The 18,911-nt window shown below is 47.0% G+C and overlaps 1 protein-coding gene across 1 annotated transcript in view; it reads left to right on the top strand.

The window, feature by feature from the left end:
- The window catches only part of CERS3 (ceramide synthase 3), a 34,872-nt gene extending 16,482 nt beyond the window's left edge, over positions 1 to 18,390 (top strand). The window contains exons 6-10 of the mRNA XM_056866117.1: positions 1,112 to 1,204; positions 1,439 to 1,567; positions 3,471 to 3,577; positions 5,835 to 5,991; positions 18,259 to 18,390. Coding sequence (XP_056722095.1) covers positions 1,112 to 1,204; positions 1,439 to 1,567; positions 3,471 to 3,577; positions 5,835 to 5,991; positions 18,259 to 18,390 — 618 coding nt within the window. The remainder of the gene's footprint in view (positions 1 to 1,111; positions 1,205 to 1,438; positions 1,568 to 3,470; positions 3,578 to 5,834; positions 5,992 to 18,258) is intronic.
- Positions 18,391 to 18,911: the final 521 nt, after the last annotated feature.

Genomic DNA, 18,911 nt, shown 5'->3' with positions numbered 1-18,911 from the left:
ATTCGGCTGATTTTCAGTTCGGGCTGAACCGAATCAACAGCCCTACTGTCAAGCAGAGGTGCTCTAGGTGTTCCCAGATAGAAACTGAGATGCTCATGCCTGTGGAGGGCTGTGGAGTGGGACCACGGTGCATGGGGAAAGGAGGGTTCAGCCTCTCCCACCATTAGGGTTGCCAGCCACCAGGCAGTGGCCGGAGATCTCCCTCTGTTACATTTGATCCCCAGGGGGACAGAGATCAGGTCCCTCCACTTCACAAACCACACCTTCCTCAGGTACCACCCCAACCCGGAGCTGGCAACCCTACCCACCAAGACATTTTCCTGACCTGAAACAGCCGCAGATGCACCTATGTCTAGCTGCAAGCACCAATGTCTACATTCTCCGTCCCCTCTAAAAATACTGTATTCTTGACCAGAGAAGTAACAAATTTGTTTTTCTTCCCTCCCTCCCTCTCTCCCTTTCCCTCTCCTTCCCTCCCTCTCTCTTCCCTCTCCCTCCCTTTCCTTTTCCTTCCTTCCCTCCCTCCCTGACTCTTCCCTCCCTCTCCCTCCCTCTCTCCCTTCCTTTTCCTTCCCTCCCTCCCTGACTCTTCCCTCCCTCTCCCTCCCTCTCTCCCTTCCTTTTCCTTCCCTCCCTCCCTCTCTTCCCTCTCCCTCCCTCCCTCCCTCCCTCCCTCCCTTCCTTTTCCTTCCCTCCCTCCCTGTCTCTTCCTCCTTGTCCCTCCCTCTCTCCCTTCCTTTTCCTTCCCTCCGTCTCCCTCGCTCCCTTCCTTTTTCTTCCCTCCCTCCCTATCTCTTCCTTCTTCCTCCTTCTCCCTCCCTCTCTCCCTTCCTTGTCCTTCCCTCCCTCTCTCTTCCCTCTCTCTACCTCCCTCTCCCTCCCTCCCTCTCCCTCTTCTTTTTCCTTCCCTCCCTCCCTGTCTCTTCCCTCTTCCTCCTTCTTCCTCCCTCTTCCCCCCTTTCTTTCCTTTTCCTTCCCTCCCTCCCTCTCTTCCCTCTCTCCGTTTCCTCTCTCTTCCCTCCCTCTCTCTTCCCTCTTCCTCCTTCTCTCTCCCTCCCTTTCCCTCTCCTTCCCTCCCTCCCTACTTCTTTCCATCCCTGCCTCCCTGCAGAACTTGCTTCCATCCCAGTACTGGTACTACGTGGCTGAGATGAGTTTCTATTGGTCACTACTGTTCACCCTGGGAGTGGACACGAAAAGGAAGGCAAGTGGACTGTCGCCGCATTTTCTGATTTGCTGCCTTTTTTTTTTTTTTTGCTTTATTAATTAAGAGCTTAAGTCGAATAATGGGAACACGGGATGCCTCCTTGACATTGCCCTCCCCCCCCCGAAACCAGTCCCACAGGTTAACCCAAGTTTAAACATGCTCGTCTCTTTTTATTAAATCAGTTTTAAGAAGGAAAAGAGAAGGGAAAAAAAATGACCTCTTTCCCCCCAGGACTTCAAAGCCCATTTTGTTCACCACTTGGCGGCGCTCTGCCTGATGTTTTGCTCCTACTGTGCCAATTACACCCGCCTGGGTACGCTGGTGATGGTTGTCCACGACTGTGCAGACTTCTGGCTTGAGGTAAGAAACTGTACGCGTTACCTTGAAAAGCAGGGACGAAACGGTGTGCAAACCCATCCATGTAAACAGAAAGTGCGGGAGACGTGCACGGCTCCTGTTTAGCTTGCAACACCCCGCCCCCGATGATTGGTCGTTTCCAGGGGCAGGGAAGGGGCCCTGGATCAGGTAGTACATGGTGCGGAAGATCAATGCTTTAGAGCCCCCAAGAGCGACCGCTAGTGACTTTAGACAGGACTGACCTTGATGGACCAATAGTCTGAATCAAGATAAGGCTGAGTCATGCGTGTGCAAGGCGAAGCTGTTGGGCTGTCCCTTCATTTTCATTTGCACAGCTGACTGCCAAGGGCTGCCGTGAAGGGGCTAGAAAAGATTCTTAGGGGTAAGGATGTGTCGCTGGCGACCAAGATCAAGATAATTCACGCCACGGTATACCCCATTTACTACGTATGGGTGCAAAAGTTGGACAGCGAAGGAAACGGAGAGGAAGAAAGTTGATTCCTTTGAAATGTGGGGTTGGAGGACAGTTTTACAGATACTGTGTGTGTGTGTTAAGTGCCGTCAAGTCGCTTCTGACTCATGGCGATCCTATGAATGAAAGTCCTCCAAAATGGTCCTATCTTTGACAGCCTTGCTCAGATCTCACAAACTGAGGACTGTGGCTTCCTTTATTGAGTCAATCCATCTCTTGTTGGGTCTTCCTCTTTTCCTGCTGCCCTCAACTTTTCCTAGCATGACTGTCTTTTCCAGATACTGTGGACCGCCCAAAAAAGACAAATCAGTGGGTTCTAGATCAAATCAAATTACCATTCTCCCTGTAAATAGATTATAATTTTTTTCTTAACGCAGTGTTGCAATGATTGCCCCCACCTGAGCCCTATTCTCCCGCCCTCCACTTTCAAATTGCTGTAGGATTGAAGGTTCCCCCTCTGGGGAGCCAGGGTTACAGCCTGTGGATAACTCCCCCACCCTCCCCACACACCGATCATCGCTGCCTTCCTCCCCCTCCCAACATTGTGTGTTGGTGTCTTTCTTAGTTTTTTTTTTGGCTGCGTACAGATATCCGGTTCAATAAATTATTGGATCAAATCAAGCCTGAACACTTCCTAGCAGCTAAAATGACTAAACTGAGGCTATCGCACTTTGGTCACTTTATGAGAAGACGAGAGTCACTGGAAAAGACAATCATGCTAGGAAAAGCTGAAGGCAGCAGGAAAAGAGGAAGACCCAACATGAGATGGGGTCTGTTAATGAGAGGACGTTTTGGAGGGCATTGATTCATAGGGTCACCATGAGTCGGAAGCGACTTGACGGCACTTAACACGCACAAGCACATGTGCAGTCATAAAGATATCATCTTCCCACATTGCTAAATCAGGGGTGTCGCACTCAATTGTTACAAGGGCTGGATATGACATAAATGTCGCTTGGTCAGGCCAGCCCAGATTGAGAGGGAAAGGGCAGCTGCCTTGGCTGGCTCGCAGGCCAGATACGAGCTCTCAAGATACACTCCCCGGGCCTTATGTTTGACACTGCTGCGCTATGTATTCTCTTTAATTTCTTCATAAGTAAAAAAATGTACTAACAAAATGACCTAATATAAATAAAATAAAATTCTTGAGATGCATTAGGTGGATATTTAAACAGGCGAGGAGGTGGATGCTTGGGAAGGAGTTGTAGCTCAGTGTTCCATGCAGAAGGTCCTGGGTTCAATCCCGGGTATCTCCCGTTAAACGGTCAGGTAGAAAGTTAAATGAAAGACCTCTACCTGAGACCCTGGAGAGCTGCTGTCAGTCTGAGTAGACAGTACTAACGTTGATGGACCAGTTTGGTTTTGCCGCGGCTACGCTAAGGCGGCTGTCCCTCTGCCTCCTAACGCCTCCTAACAGATCTGTTTGGGATTTAGGCTGCAAAGATATTCAACTACGCTCACTGGGAGAAGACCTGCAGCGTCCTCTTTGTCATCTTCGCTTTCATATTCTTCGTCTCAAGACTCATTATCTTCCCCTTCTGGTGAGTGGAGTCCGTGGCCCGCCACACATGCCTGTCTCTTTTGCCTTGATCACCCTGAAGCGCGATGGACATTGTTAGGAATACGATCGTCCTTATTATTTCTTGGGTCACCGTTAACAGTCGCTTCTGTGTAACACTTTCAAGCAATGTCCCCCTCAATGTGGTGGTGTGGCGTTCGGCTTTTTCTCGATCATGACACTTAAGGCCATTTATGCTTGGTAATTAGCAGCGCGTTCTTGGCTGAAATAACCCCCCATATATTTTTTTGAGTATTTCACGCTGAACCGTCATTCAGGAAGTGACTGCGAAGCTGGCCCATACCGGCTTCGCGTTTTTGAAGAGCCCCTTTGACGTGACCTTTTGTGTTTGCTCTGCCCCCCCCCACCGAAAAATCACGTCAAGGAAGCATGCAAAATGACAGCCGCACGTTAGCTATGCAGTTGGCTTATGGAAAGAACAAAGGAGCCCGCGAGTGGGGTGGTGGTGCAATTTCTCCTTTTGTGTTGGGGTCGTGAATAAGCATTTTAAAGGTTGCATTTTTTTTAAAAAAGAGCTTTGAGCGAGCAACAAAATTGACCCTGCATAAATGGCCTTTGAAAGATTATGAGCTGAAAATTCTCCAAAGCTCTGCTTTAGATACAATTCGCAGCTTCCTATCAATCCTTGTTTTACCGTGCCAGAAAAAGTTATCACTCTTTCCAACTCTTGATAATGCAATATAATCTTTTGGACCATGAATCCTGTTTTTTCTCTTATTCAAGCAACCAGTAATTGACCAAACACCTATTTGAATCTTTCTTTCTTTTATTGATAAAAGAAGGGATTCTTTTTCTTAAGCAAGACAGTGTACAGTAAAGAAGGGCAATAATCGAACCTACACAGAATGGGGTTAAACAGGCTAATATGGTTAAAGTTCCTAACATTATTTTAATACATATCAAAATTAGTTATAACAGTTAAAACAGATCAGATTTCATTTTCTTGTCTATTGCTCTTAAGGATTTTCAAATAAGCCTAAAGGTCCCAATGTCTTTCCAATTGGATTTCTTCAATCTCTGCCTTCTGAGCCTCAGTTCAAGGAAATCTGATTTGCTCTTCACTACCATGTATATTTATAGAGAAAATCTATCTATCTGATCAGTTCCTAAAGTTGATAAACACGATCAAGTGACTACTTCTAAGTATTCTGATTGGCTATTGTAATCAGCAGTATCAGCAGAAACTCATATGATTACTTCAACAAATAGAATCATAGAGTTGGAAGGGACCACCAGAGTCATCTAGTCCAACCCCCTGCACAATGCAGGAAACTCACAACTACCTCCCCCCCACACCCCCAGTGACCCCTACTCCATGCCCAGAAGATGGCCAAGGTGCCCTCCCTCTCATCATCTGCCTAAGGTAGGGTTGCCAGGTCCCTCTTCACAACCGGCGGGAGATTTGGGGGGCAGAGCCTGAGGAGGGCGGGGTTTGGGGGGGAAAGGGACTTCAGTGCCATAGAGTTCAATTGCCAAAGTGGCCATTTTTCTCCAGGTGATCTGATCTCTATCGGCTGGAAATCAGTTGAATTAGCAGGAGATTGCCTGCCGCTACCTGGCAGTAATATCCAATAACTCACTAACACTGTTAAATCAATGGTAGTAATAAAGGAACAGCGTAGGCCAAAGTGTCAAATTCTATATTACAAATTACCAAATTACTACACCCTACAAACAAGGCTGAGGTCTCCTGCTTTTTTTTTTTTTTTTTTTAAGTGGTCTATGGAATTGTTGTAAGGGTAATAACACAGCCATCCTACCTAACAGTTAGAGCAGTTCCTCAGTGGAACAGGCTTCCTTGGGAGGTGGTGAGCTCTCTTTCCCTGGAGATTTTTAAGAAGAGGCTAGATAGCCATCTGTCAGCAATGCTGATTCTATAACCTTAAGCAGATGATGAGAGGGAATGCATCTTGGCCATCTTCTGGGCATGGAGTAGGGGTCACTGGGGGTGTTGGGGGGGGAGGTAGTGTAGAATTTCCTGCATTGTGCAGGGGGCTGGACTAGATGACCCTGGTGGTCCCTTCCAACTCTATGATTCTATAAGACAGGCAAGAATCCATTTTGCAGGAGAAATATGAACGCTGCATGCGGCCGGCTTATGGTTACCCAACTGATGTCACAGTACACATTACCCACCGTTTTTAGAAATCCATCGGGATTTTACTGATTCCCCCCCCCCCCCAACTGTGCACTCTTTGATGACAGTCTTTGTATTTCAGGATCATTCGTGCCACGGTGTATTATCCTGTGTTTTATACAACAACGGTCGTCATAGCATATTTCTTTTTCAACGGGCAGCTGTTGATCCTGCAAGGCCTGCATGTCTACTGGAGCTACTTAATTTTCAAAATTCTGAGGAAATTCCTTTTTATAAAGGTAAGGGACCTGCTGGGCTTCCAGTCAAAGTATCTGGGGTGGCAAAACAGCTCGCTTTATTTATTTATTTTTATTCATTTTATGAATAAAGAAGAGTTACCAATATTGTAAACTCTAAGAAGAGTTACCAATATTGTGTGTATATACAATTTATGTTTAGTTGTGTTTAAGTTTGTTTGCACTTCACTATTGTCTTCACTTTATTGTAATACACTGTTTTGATACTTTTGCATATAGAGCTACGTGCTGTCTTTTCTTTAGCATTACATACTATACAGTACAGATGATCGTTGTATTTAACCTCCAGGTACTAGCTGGAGATCTCCTGCTATTACAACTGATCTCCAGCCGATAGAGATCAGTTCACCTGGAGAAAAAGGCTGCTTTGGCAGTTGGACTCTATGGCATTGAAGTCCCTTCCCTCCCAAACCCCGCTCTCCTCAGGCTCCACCCCAAAACCCTCCCACTGGTGGCGAAGAGGGTCCTGGCAACCTTAGGTAGAGCCAACCAGAAAAGGCCAGGGAGTGAGGTCTTGCATAACTCTCATAGCAACTATTCAAAGTTTCAGGCAGAAGTAGGGTTGCCAAGTCCCCCCTCGCCACTGCCAGGGGATGGTGGGATAGGTAGGGTTGCCAACCTGGCAATCTCCTACTATTATAACTGATCTCCAGCCGATAGAGACCTGGAGAAAATGGCCACTTTGGCAGTTGGACTCTTTGGCAGTTGGAAAATGGCATTGAAGTCCCTCCCCTCCCAAACCCTGCCCTCCTCAGGCTCCACCCCAAAACCCTCCCTCCAGTGGCAAAGAGGGACCTGGCAACCCTATACCAGCGGGAGCTTGCTTGTAGTGGGGTGGAGGGGAGGAAGTGAACTGCATGTGCATCATGCACGTATACAATAATGTCCCTTCCGGGTTTACCCCGGAAGTCACAGGGATGCTCTAGCACATCTCTCAAACCCCCCCCCCCAAAAAAAACCCTCTATTGAGCAGGGGATTGGACTAGATGACCCTGGTGGTCCCTTCCAACTCTATGATTCTATGAAACCATAGGTTTTTTTTTTTTTTGTAGGGATGTGCTAGAGTGTTCCCGTTGCTTCCGGGGTAAACTGGCAAGGGACATTATTTCATGGATCCCCCCCCCTTCAGCTGGCCGGCTTTCGCTCGCCGGCCAGCTGAGGGGCGGCGGGCAGGCCACATATCCCGCCATGCCCTTGCCCCCAATCCTCTTGCCAGTTGCCAGGCCTGGCAACCCTACCAAAGCATCAAAAAATATTTGGGGTCGTTTTGAAAGAGCAATTTGAGGGACCATCTCACCGGTTGAACTTTCAGGATTGAATTTCTGAGCAATCGTTTCGAATGACATTTTTTAAAGAGAGGGTTTTTTTTTTTTTTCACATTGTCATTTCTTTTCAGGTTAGGTGAAGGAAATTGTAATGCAGATTTTTTTTGTTTTTTGTTTAAAGCAAAAAAAACTTTTTGGCGGCAATCTTGATGTCCAAGGATTTGAGTTGCTAAGAAACGCTTTTTGTTTCTGTAAAGCGATCCAGTTCTGTAGCCGAAAGCTCCCCTTTGGTTCAGGATTTTAGCTTCACTGAAACGTGTGTGTCGCCGTAATGTCTAAACATAGGATGGATATTTTAGGGGAAAGCTTTAAAACATATGGTGAAACAAGGATGTACTAATTTAAAGTGTCTTGCCAATTTGGAATCCTTCGAGATTAAACGTCTTGTTTCCAGAGCTGAATGAATGAGTACAAAGTACAATGGTATCCATCTAGACTACTGGGGTAAAATTCAACAGGAAGCAGCGTTAAAATGATTCTATGGGCGGAGGGGTGGGGAGAAGGATACTGCTGTTGTAAAGATGTGAAGAACACACACACACTTTGATTTTGTCTAGAGAACCATGCTAGACAGTCTCTTGGTCGCACGAGAAAATTTGCCACAGTCAAATTTATTGTATAAGTAGGGTTGCCAACTTCCAGGTAATAGCTGGAGATCTCCTGCTGTGAAAACTGATCTCCAGCTGATAAAGATCCGTTCACCTGGAGAAAATGGCCGCTTTGGCAACTGGACTCTATGGCATCGAAGTCCCTCCCCTCCCCAAGCCCCGCCTTCCTCGGGCTCCTCCCCAAAAACCTCCCGCCGGTGGCAAAGAGAGACCTGGCAGCCCTATGTATAAGGCCATAGGCCATTACAATCTAAAACAATTTAACAGCATATCTAAAACAATTTAACAGCAAATTAAGGTACACAATATCATTAAAAGGAATATAAAAGCAAAGGTAAAGGTCCCCTGTGCAAGCACCGGGTCATTCCTGACCCGTGGGGTGACATCACATCCCGATGTTTATCAGGCAGACTTTGTTTACGGGGTGGTTTGCCAGTGCCTTCCCCAGTCCTCTTCCCTTTACCCCCAGCAAGCCGGGTCCTCATTTTACCGACCTCGGAAGGATGGAAGGCTGAGTCAACCTTGAGCCAGCTACCTGAAACCGACTTCCGTTGGGTTCGAACTCAGGTCGTGAGCAGAGCTTTTGACTGCAGTACTGCAGCTTACACCTCTGCGCTACAGGGCTCCGCAAACGGAATACAAAAGTTAAAAAATTGAAGTACACCGATTCGGCTCTGTCCAGTTATTGCACCTTTTGTGATTTGCGTGGCCCTATTTTCTTAGCCGCTAGACTGTTCAGTGCCATTTTGTTTGAGAAATATAAGGATCTATATCTGATAACAAATAGATTAGTCTGTCAGCATCAGATGATAATTGCAATACGGACAGAATTCCATCTCGTCCTCCATAGTGGCCAGTTCTGGATCCGTGAGTAGCTCTGTCCAGTAGCGCAAGAAGATAATGGAATTCCCCATTTACGTTGTTCAAGTTTCCACAAAGCTGGGACTTAAACCTGGAACACAGAGCTGGTCATGAGAATCCGTCTGAACCAACAGCTGCTGAGACAGATCACAGTATTAGTCTGTCAGTAGCAGTAGTCCGTCTATAGTCACTAGCAGTAGAAAAGAGCAGGAGTCCAGTAGCACCTTAAAGACTAACAACATTTCTGTCAGGGTGGGAGCTTTCGTGAGCCACAGCTCACTTCTTCAGATACAGCTAGAATGTGAGTCCATCTGTCCTTAAGTAGAGAAGAGTGAGTTCATACACACAACGGCGATGTAAATGTCAAAAGCAAATGAATGGCTTTAGCGAGATTAGGTGTAATATGCAGAGGGGTAGTAGGCGTGGAGAAATTAGCGCTGGTAATGAGACAGCAATCCCAGATCTCTATCCAATCCAGGAGAATGCATTCTCTTGAGCTTCCCTCCTCTTCTTCAAATCATCCTTCCAGAATCATCAACTTTTATTATTTTATTTTATTATTTTAACCTAACTTTGATTTTTACCTAGAGCTGATATTATATCGCAATAAAACTTGACTTGACTTGACTTGAAGTAGAGAAGAGTGAATTCATACTCACAATGGCGATGTAAATGTCAAAAGCAAATGAATGACATTAGCGAGATTAGGTGTGATGTGCAGAGGGCTAGTAGGCGTGGAGAAATTAGCACTGGTAATGAGACAGGAATCCCAGATCTCTATCCTATCCAGGAGAATGCATTGTCTTGAGCTTCATTATTAGTTGTAATTCAGCAGTCACTACATTGCCATTGTGTGTATGAATTCACTCTTCTCTACTTAAGGGCAGATGGGCTCCCGTTCCAGCTGTATCTGAAGAAGTGAGCTGTGGCTCACGAAAGCTCCTACCCTACCAGAAATGTTGTTCGTCTTTAAGGTGCTACTGGACTCTTGCTCTTTACAACAGCCGTCGGGTCTGTCAATGTCTTGGTTGTATCCAGTTACTCTGGCAGACGCCAGGACATCCCACGACAACAAGTTACACAGGCAGCCTGTGCGTTCCCCACTCCACCCCGTTTGTTTTAACACTGCTGTGTTTCAACGTCACTGGCTGGTCGCGCTTCATTTCCCACCCCCCCCAAACGATTCATTAATTCACATACTTCTGTCTCTTCTGTCCCTGGAGGTCTCCATCTTCCAGACTAAAGTGTCATAGTTTATTCCATCTGCCTTCCAATACGATAGCCATCTGCCTCATCTTGCCCTTCGCCAGACTTAATTTTCTTCCCCACCTCACCGTCATACCGTCGACAGGTTTCTACACTCAGTCAATTTCAATGTTGAAAATTTCCTTGGATCGTTTCAGGCTATCGGTAGAGCGGACGTGTTTCACTGATCTTTTTAAGGATGCTGGGACATTTTGCTTCCCAAAGTGGAATGTTTTCTTTCTCAGAGCATCCTCACAACTTTGGGAAACGGTTGTGGCTCAATGGTAGAGTATCTGCTCGACGGGCAGAAGGCCCCAGGTTCAACCCCCAGCATCTCCAGTTAAATGATCTGGCAGGAGGTTATGTGAAAGACCTTTGCCTGAGACCTTAGAGAGCTGCTGCCAGTCAGAGTAGAGAATGCTGACTTTGGTGGACCAAGGGTCTGATAAGGCAGCTTCATGAGTTCATGTGTTCAACATTGTTGTGTGATTGAGATCCAGCGTGGTGTAGTGGTTAAGAGCGGTGCTCTAATCTGGAGAACCGGGTCTGATTCCCCACTCCTCCCCATGAGTGGTGGACTCTAATCCGGTGAATCGGCTTGGTTTCCTGACTCCTCCACATGAAGCTTGCTGGATGACCTTGGGCCAATCACAGTTCTCTCAGAGCTCTCAGCCCCACCTATCTCACAAGGTGCCTGGTGTGGGAAGGGGAAGGGAAGGCAATTGTAAGCTGATTTGATTGTCCTTAAAAGAGAGAAAACAGGAGTATAAAAACCAACTCCTCCTCCTCCTCTTCTCCTTCTTCCTTCTTCTTCTCCTCCTTCTCCTCCTCCTCCTCTTCTTCTCCTTCTCCTCCTCTTCTTTTTCTCCTTCTCCTGCTTTGCTGCAATCCTTCCTAAACTTGTTTTGGTACATTCTTTCCAGAAAGATCCCAGTCACAGTTGTTTTACGTAGGCAGGCAGGTGCAGATTTCCCAACCTCTCTGCCTGCATCAGCACCGTTTTTCCTTGGTATCTCCTCAAGTTTGGCATCCCCACCTGCCTCCATCAGGCTTTTTAATGGCTTTAGAGGCCAGAACAGCAGTCAATGCTGAACGTGTGATAATTGCTTGGTGGAGCAGGGAGAGGAAGAGGAATGTGAAGGAGCCTCGGAGACAAAACTGGCGGACAGGTTAAAACTGGTCTGAATTTTTTTCCCACTGCGATATTCCAGGAAATGCAGGTCTTATCTCTGAAATTTAAAAATGCTCAGGGAAGACCAATTTCAGAACGATGCATGAGAAAGCCTGTTTGGCACCTTGACTGAGCAGTAGTCCCAGGTAAGATACCTGGTATCTCCAGTTAAAAGAATCAGATAGCAGGTGATGTGCCCTGATCTGGATGGCAAGGACTAGCCCGATCCTGTCGAATCTTGGAAGCTAAGCAGGGTCAGCCCTGGTTAGTACTTGGATGGGCGACTGCCAAGGACGTCCAGGGTCGCTACACAGAGGCAGGCAACACCAATCTAACTCTGAACGTCTCTTGCCTTGATCTGGATGGGCCAGGCTAGCCCGATCTCATCAGATCTCGGAAGCTCATCAGGGTTGGCCCTGGTGATTACTTGGATGGGCGACCACCAAGGACGTTCAGAGTCGCTACACAGAGGCAGGCAACACCAAGCTACCTCTGAACGTCTCTTGCCCTGATCTGGATGGCCAAGGCTAGCCCGATCTCATCACACCTCTGAAGTTCATCAGGATTAGCAATGGTGATTACTTGGATGGGCGACCACCAAGGATGTCGAGGTTCCAGAGTAGAGGCAGCCAATGGCAAACCACCTCTGTTTGTCTCTTGCTTTGAAAACCCCATGGGGTCACCATAGGTTGGCTGCGACTTGATGGCACTTTCCATCATCCATCCAGCAGGTGATGTGAAAGACCCTACCCTTGAGCCTCAGTAGAGTAGACGACGCTGACCTTAATAAAAGAATGGTCTGACTCACTATAAAGCAACTTCATGAGTTGATGTGATCTTGAGTGGTAGGGTGCCTTCTTTGCTTGCAGAAGGTCCCAGGTTCAATCCCAGCATCTCTAGTTAAAAAAAGGATCAAGTAGCAGGTGATGGGAAAGACCACTACCTGAGATCCTAGATGGCTGCTACCAGTCTGAGTAGACAACTGGCCTTGATAGACCAAGAATCTGACTCAGTATAAGGGAGCTTCGTGTGTTCATAAAGCTGCCTTGGTATCTCACAAAGGGCGCTTTGATTTTTGAAAGCTTATACGCTGGAAATCTTGTCGGTCTTGAAGGTGCTACTGGATTCAAAACTTGCTCTTCTACTGCAGACCAACATGGCTGCCCACCTGGAAATACCTTCATGTGTTCATGCTGAAGGTCCCAGGTTCAATCCCACCATCTTTAGTTTAAAAAAAGGATCATGTAGTAGGTGATGGGAAAGACCCCAGAGAGCCACTGCCAGTCAGAGTGGAGAAGACTGGCTTTGATAAATCAGTGGTCTGACTCAGTAGAAGGACTCATCTCTTCCCTTGTGCGTGAGTTCAGCTTTACATAGAGTTGCCGGGTGGCTTGGAATGGCGGGCAATTGCCCACCAATCCATCGGCCGACTCACAACAAGGATCGTGTGCGTGCGGTCACAAACGACTTCCGGTTTACTTCCGGAAGCGCCACAGTGTGAACGGACAATTTACCACTCAAATGGGGGTTCGAGTGGTAAATCGTCCCATTGCGCGTGCTTGAAGGGAGCGCATCGCTCGCAGCCATGCGCGCGCGATCCCCACCCCCAAAATCTCCTGCCAGAGGACCGGGGGGGGGGGACCTGGCAACCCTGGCTTCACGTGAAATCTTTGGATCCTCAGAACGCTCTGTGTGAGAAATGTTTTTACACCAATGAGCAAACGTCGCGCAAAATAGGACGAGTTTACCTCATGTGTTCAAAGCAGGCGCCCCTCTTCCTAGCCAGTATAGGCCCCTTGAAGTGCCGACCCAACCAGGCTGCGTGGCGTGCCCCAGACAATCTACAATTAGAGAGCTCAGTAAAAGACAACAACCCCCGATAATCTGTTTTTCTGCTAAGCAAGCGTTCATAATGTGAAATAAAAGTCTCATAACAAGGAACCCTTTAGCTCCACTCTTAAGCTTTCTCCGAGGGTTCACAAAGAAATTTCAAAACAGCATCAGAATGCCCTTATGATATTGTCCTTTGTGTGCCTGCCAACAGTGGATTTATAATTGGACTCCCTTGGAAACTAGTGGGACGCATAATAACTCATGCCGTACCGCATGGCCTTTTGATATGCTCCCAAAGCTACATGCCCTCGAGCGGCTAGCACATTTCAAAAGTGCGATGAGTTGACAGGCAGGTAAGACGTAACGTTTGGGTTTCCAATGTGCAAAGACCTGCAGCTCAGGCAGAACGAGAAGCTAGAGTTAATTGCGAGCCTACAAATTGAATAGATTCCCCTTCCACCAAACCCCCTTCCACAAAAAGGCTGATTTCCCTCCCCCCACAGGATTTCCCTCCGAATTGGCTTCTTCTTTATATCTCTTTTTTTTAATTATTTTTCCCCCAAAATATTATAAAACATACAACAACATACAACAAAAAGCATACAAACCACACGACATAACAATTCTGCCTATCAATACATCTCTAGGACAAGTTACTGTTTGTGAATAATGGGAACGGGTTTCTAATCCTTCTAACCTGAACTGATATAAAACTATTAAATGCTTACACAACATAATATAAGTTGGTTAAAACTACATTGACCTGCGAGATAGATAGATAGATAGATAGATAGATAGATAGATAGATATAATTCGTGTTAGAAAAATTGATGGCCGCAAATGAACTCAGTGAGGGACAGCTAACAGCAGAAGGGCAACATGAAAGGAAAACAATTATTAAAATGTCACATTCTGGCCTCCCAACAAATTATTCCATTACAGACTTAATAGCATTGGTGAACTTTGAATCCATGCGCTCATTTACTAGGTTTAGGTTGCAATCCTAAAAAACACTTTTTTCTGGAAGGAAACTCCAGTGAAGAAACCTGGACTTGCTTGAACACATGAAGCTGCCTTATACTGAATCAGTCCCTTGGTCCATCAAAGTCAGTATCGTCTATTCAGACCGGCAGTGGCTCTCCGGGGTCTCAGGCAGGGGTCTTTCACGTCACCTCCTTGCCTAGTCTCTTTAACTGGAGATGCCGGGGATTGAACCTGGGACCTTCTGCATGCCAAGCAGATGCTCTACCACTGAGCCACAGCCCCTGAGTAGATCTGCTCAGGATCACTCCCTTAAACCGATTGGCCTTCCAGAACACAAAGCGCTCACCGCTGAGGTTGACCTCTTTTCCTAAAGTAGCAGGGACTATGGAAATTGTCGTGTTGCGCAAGTTACAGCTAGAGATGCATCAATAGATTTTTCAGCTGTAAGAACTGAGGCTAAAAGAACGTCAGAGGTCTTTTATGCATGGCTGTTTCCCTCGCTGTCACCCCTCCGACGACTTTGGGTCTGTGTTTGGATTATGTGTGCCTTTCCCGACCCTCAGAGGTCGCCTCGCTCTCCCCCTGCGTTTCTCTGCGTTTTGCCCGTGTTTTCAAATTCGGGATAAAGCAGGTCTTTGAAAATGCAGTCAAATGCAGGGGAAGAGTGAGGTGACCTCTGAATTCAATAGTTTTTAAACAAATATACAGTCAACTTGTTTAGATATGGTGGTGGAAAGTGCTGTCAAGTCACAGCCATCAGACACCATTGGGTTTTGAAGGGAAGAGATGAGCAGAGGTGGATTGCTATTGCCTGCCTCTGCATAGCAACCCTGGGCTTCCTTGGAGGTCTCCCGTCCAAGTACTAATCAGGGCTGACCCTCATAGAAACATAGAGTTGGAAGGGACCACCAGTGTCATCTAGTCCAACCCCCTGCACAATGCAGTAAATTCACAATTACCTCCCTCCCCCTACATCCCCAGTGACCCCCTACTCCATGCCCAGAAGATGGCCAAGATGCCCTCCCTCTCATCATCTTCTTAAGGTCATAGAATCAGCAATGCTGACAGATGGCCATCTAACCTTAAAAACCTCCAGGGAAGGAGAGCTCACCACCTCCCGAGGAAGCCTGTTCCACTGAGGAACTGCTCGAACTGTTAGAAAATTCTTCCTAGTGTCTAGATGAAAACTCTTTTGATTTAAAGTCAACCTGTTGGTTCTTGTCTGACCTTCTGGGGCAACAGAAAACAACTCGGCACCCTCCTGTATATGACAGCCCCTCAAGTACTTGAAGATGGTTATCATCTGAGCTTCGAACTCTGGCTACATTGGGGCATCCAAGTCAGTGCGTAGATGCGCATATACCAAAACGGGGGAGGGAATTCTTGCTTGTGGTACTTCTCTTCTTCAGGGTACACTCCGCGACACCGCAAAAGGAGCAGCCTATGTAGGTTTAATGAAGAAAGTTAAGTTATAGTTCAAAGTTCTCAGGAAGCATCTAATCGCAACTCTGCCCTCAAGTCCTTTGCTTATTCAACAGCACAAGCTATCCCGAGATCCGAAAGAAAGCCAAGTTTCCATCAATCCCTCAATAATTCAGCCTGTGTACACTCTCTTTGGACTTGCAGGGGGTTTCTTTCCTCCCACCCACCCCCGGTGTGGTCTGGTGGTCATCGTCCTCAGGACCTTCCAAAAATGTTGCTTCCTTCAACCACAAAAAAATAATAATAATGCAAAGCGGAATCCTACTTAGGAGGTGCCAGTGGTTGATTTGAATTAGACGATACCTCATCAATTGTCTGTAAGGGGAAAGCTGCTTTTCCTTCCTTCTATCTGAAGACGTGCCAAGTTTATCCGACAGTATTTACAGTCAGCTTTGTTTGTTTGGATACCCTTTCTGCACATTGCTACGAAAAAAAGACAAAAGGAAGAACCCCAGGAAGTTTATGTCATCCGGTCGAGCGGGTACCATTTATGCTTGGGTGTTCCTTTCTTTCTGCTCGGTTTTTGTGCGCGTTGAGACCTGGCACACAAGATGGGCTACAGAAATCTGCAGCCAGACCAGCTATTACCATAAAGGCTTCACAGTTCAGAGCCAGCATGGTTAAGAGCGGTGGTTTGGAGCGGTGGACTCTGATCTGGAGAACCGGGTTCGATTCCCCACTCCTCCACATGAGCGGCGGAGGCTAATCTAGGGAACCGGGCTGGTTTCCCCACTCCTCCACAAGAAGCCAGCTGGGTGACCTTGGGCTAGTTACAGCTCTCTTAGAGCTCTCTCAGCCCCACATACCTCACAAGGTGCCTGTTGTGGGGAGGCTGGAGGTCAGTTGTAATAGCAGGAGATCTCCAGCTTGTAGCTGGAGGTTATAGGAAAACAAATAACCAGCCTGCTGTAATGTTAGTTACACACTTATATTCACAGCAGCATGACAACAAAACAAACTGGTCAAGCTATGTTACAAGTGCTATATTCTATGTGCAATGACAAAACACAAATAAACACTTATTAATAATATATACAGTGATAGTATCTAAACAAATAGAACTATTTACAAAAGTTAATCTTTCTTCTTTAGAAGCATTATTCTTTTGGAATCATTGTCCATGTGTAATCCTTTCAAGGTTGTAGAAAAGGGCCAGAGTCCAATAGCACCTTAAAGACTAACAAAAATATTTTCTGGTAGGGTATGAGCTTTCGTGAGCCACAGCTCACTTCTTCAGATACAGCTAGAATACGAATCCATCTGTCTTTAAGTAGAGGAGAGTGAATTCAGACAAGCATTAGTATGTAAATGTTAACAGTATGTGAATAGCAGGCGTGATGGGATTAGGTGTGGTATGCAGAAGAGTCTGTGATGTCCAGGGGAGGGATGGGTGTGGAGAAATCAGCATTCGTAATGAGCCATGAATGCAAGGTCTTTATTCAGCCCAGGTAAATGCATTGACTTTAGTTTGAATATCAGCTGTAATTCAGCAGTTTCTCTTTCTAATCTCCCTTTGAAATTCCTTTGTAAGAGAAGTGCTACTCTTAAATCTGCAACAGAATGTCCTGGAAGGCTGAAATGTTCTCCCACTGGTTTTTCAATATTGTGGTTTCTGATGTCAGACTTATGTCCATTTCAACCTTTCAAGGTTGTCAAGATTGAATATCTTGTTGTTGAAGTGCATACGTGGAATCATATCCTGTTGGTTGCACTGTCAGTACAAGGCTGGGGTCTCACGGACTTCCCAGTCCGGGGCGTATTACAGGGGTCCGGATTATTTCGAGAACTCTGGCCATTTATTCATGGAAGGTTTTGCATTGGATTTTCCACTCTTTAGATGCACTTTTCCCCCCGTTCATATTCTCAAAACTCAACAATAAGTTGCCATGCAGAGTTTTGAGAATTCAGATGGGGGAAATGTGCATCTGTAGAGAGGCAAATCCAATGCAAAACCTTCCATGAATAAATGGCCTCTGAGTCCCGAAAACAAGAGCAGACATACTAACTGCCTTGAACAAGTTCTGAAGAAGACTTTGAGTTGAAACAGGGTGATAATCTGGATACCTCGCCAGCCCATATCGCGACTGGAGGAGGTGGCTGCCTCGGCTGGCTTGCGGGCTGGATAAGAGGGGGCTGGATATGGCCGGCAGGCCTGATGTCTGGCCTAGTCTATGTTGTAGGCCATCTGGATAATTCTAGAGGACTATTCTTATCACTGCCCTGACCTGGATGGCCCAGGCTAGCCTGATCTGGTCAGATCTCAGAAGCTAAGCAGGGTCAGCCCTGGTTAGTATTTGGATGGGAGACCACCAAGGAAGTCCAGGCTTGCTGTGCAGAGGAAGGCACTGGCAAACCACCTCTTGCCATGAAAACCCCAAAAAGCGGTCGCCATAAATCGGCTGCGACTTGATGGCACTTTACACTTACATTCGTATCACTGCAGCAATATACCTTTGGTATGCCTCGCTTTTGTTTTTGGTCCAACATACCCTGTGTTTTGATGGGAGGATTATTTAGCATAGGGTTGGCCAGATGCTTGCGGGATCCAATTCGAACCTCCGATTCCATCACAAAGGTTCAGCCCGCCGTCCAGCTTCAGCATCTCGTTCGCGTCCCTCCTTTACATTCCTCCCAGCCGCCCCTTTCCTTTTCCCGGCTCGGCTGCTCCCACAACGCAGCCTGCGGACAGAATGCTCGCCGGCCTCGGTTGACAGTGAACAAATGCTCTTTTCTTTCCTAGAAAGTGAAAGACGACCGGAGCGACGAGGAAGAGGAAGATTCCCTCAGCGAGACGGAAGAGCAGTCCATCAAAAATGGCGACAAGAACGGCTGTGAGGCCAGCCACCCTCTCCTGAACAACAACAATTATTAGAGAGTTGTTGGCTCTGTGGCATTGATTGGTGGTACCATCCTAAAGCAGAGGACCGATCATCAGCATCTTCACTGGAGACCATGATTAGGGTTGCCAACCTCCAGGTGGTGGCTGGAGATCTCCCACTATTGCAACTGACCTCCAGGCGACAGAGTTCAGCTCCCCTGGAGAAAATGGCCTGCTGAGGTCCCTCCCCAAACCCCGCCCTCCCCAGGCTCCACCCTAGGGTTGCCAACCTCCAGGTAGTAGCTGGAGATCTCCTGCTATGACAACTGATCTCCGTCCGATCGAGATCAGTTCCCCTGGAGAAAATGGCCGCTTTGGCAATTGGGCTTTATGGCATTGAAGTCCCTCCCCAAACCCTGCCCCCAAACCTCCCGCCGGTGGCGGAGAGACCTGGCAACCCTACTCCACCCCCAAAATCTCCAGGTATTTCCCAACCCGGAGCTGGCAACCCTATCCATGATTGATTTTATTGCTGGTCGCTAAAAGCTGGAAGAAAGCCCAGTTTTCTTTTTTAA

The sequence above is a fragment of the Euleptes europaea genome, chromosome 20 (genome assembly GCF_029931775.1).
Source record: "Euleptes europaea isolate rEulEur1 chromosome 20, rEulEur1.hap1, whole genome shotgun sequence".
In the NCBI taxonomy this organism is placed as follows: domain Eukaryota; kingdom Metazoa; phylum Chordata; class Lepidosauria; order Squamata; family Sphaerodactylidae; genus Euleptes; species Euleptes europaea.
The sequence above is the reverse complement of the archived record's forward strand: the minus strand, read 5'-3'. Positions and strand labels throughout refer to the sequence as shown.